At 27.5% G+C, this 1,436-nt stretch overlaps 1 protein-coding gene across 1 annotated transcript in view; it reads right to left on the bottom strand.

The window, feature by feature from the left end:
* Window positions 1-845: 845 nt before the first annotated feature.
* CtBP (C-terminal binding protein) overlaps window positions 846-1,436 on the bottom strand; it is an 8,052-nt gene continuing 7,461 nt past the window's right edge. The window contains exon 8 of the mRNA XM_011506872.1: window positions 846-1,239. Within this exon, the coding sequence (XP_011505174.1) occupies window positions 1,215-1,239 (25 nt within the window). The 3' untranslated portion in view covers window positions 846-1,214. The remainder of the gene's footprint in view (window positions 1,240-1,436) is intronic.

Here is a 1,436-nt window from a genome sequence, read left to right as displayed (position 1 = left end):
ATATCGATGCATTTATACGTATTAATAATCTTGAATAAGATTAAAAAAAAAAAATAAAATAATAATAATAATAATAATAATAATAAATGAAGAAAAAAATCATGAAAAACGAAGGGAAAAAAAGAAGGAAAGAAAAATAAAAAATAAAATTCCATAATGTCTCTACGTACCATACGAATGCACGAGGACGAGTTGGCCCTGAAAAGAGTTCCTTTATTCGTTTTAAAATTTGCAAAAAATCAGTTTTGACTTATCAATACCTTTATTCTATTTATCATGAGATTAAACAAAAATAATAAAGTATTTTGGTATTACGGGGACCAGCTTGTCCTTTAGCAATCGTAATTATGCCTTTTTTACTTTGTTTTTATGCAGCATACTTCTATGTAAAAAATGTTTATGTCGCTTCTGCCACGCTGAGTTCATTCCCTTTTCTTTTATGTGATGCTTTATCTTGATTATTCTTTTCTCGCTCGCTGACACGCATACATTCACGCACGCTTTCTTTCTCTTACTTTCTTAATGGAAGAAAAAAATCAATTGCATTTTGAATGGGCCCCTTGTAACTCGGTAAAAGTTATAACGGGAAGCCCCCCATCAATGTTAAACTTTGCACTTCGACTTTAAATTGTTCTTAAATCGACGTTCATCGGGTTTGTTTGTTTGTTTGTTTGTTGGCTTGTATGTATGTATGTATGTATGTATGTATGTATGTTTGTTTGTTTGTTTGTTTCTTTTTTGTTTGTATGGAATGATTTTGGAACCTACTAAATCAATCAAATATTTAGAGAAAAATTTATTTATTTTAATATAATTAATTTTATTTATATAGCTTTCTTTCTTTTTTTTTTTTTTTTATTTCATTTAAATAATAGGTAGAATGTTTTTATGATGTGATCATGTCATTTACGTCTTTAGCGCTTGATTTTCAAAAGATTATTTCAAATTAAAGAAAGAAAATCATTTAATCAACAAATTTTGTGGTTTTTTTTTTCGTTTTAGTGAAACAAATTATCCTTAAATTATTTTATCTATTAATTTAAGCCACGCATTAATTTCTGACGTTTTCATTTTCTTTTATAACAGTAACACTTGAGAAACCGAATCGATATGTGTACGTTTCTAAAATAGATCTTTGTGTATTTTTTATTCACTCATTAATATTATTATCATAGTCGTCACCGTCATCGACATTGTCACAAATGCCGACTGTTTCACGTTATGTTCACTTTCCCTTCCCTAAAAAAAGAAGAAAAATATTACGATTGAAAAACAAACAAGAGTAAATCGTCTGTTTCTTAATTTCATAACTACTTCAAACCATTTTTAATCAAAAATGTTCAATGTCCATGTAATATTCAATAATTGAATTATTAATAAAATCTGCTGGTACCGTGTTGAAGCTTTTTACATCATGCTCATTACTAAATCTTAAA

Source organism: Ceratosolen solmsi, unplaced genomic scaffold (assembly GCF_000503995.2).
Source record: "Ceratosolen solmsi marchali unplaced genomic scaffold, CerSol_1.0 scaffold10, whole genome shotgun sequence".
Classification (NCBI taxonomy): domain Eukaryota; kingdom Metazoa; phylum Arthropoda; class Insecta; order Hymenoptera; family Agaonidae; genus Ceratosolen; species Ceratosolen solmsi.
The sequence above is the reverse complement of the archived record's forward strand: the minus strand, read 5'-3'. Positions and strand labels throughout refer to the sequence as shown.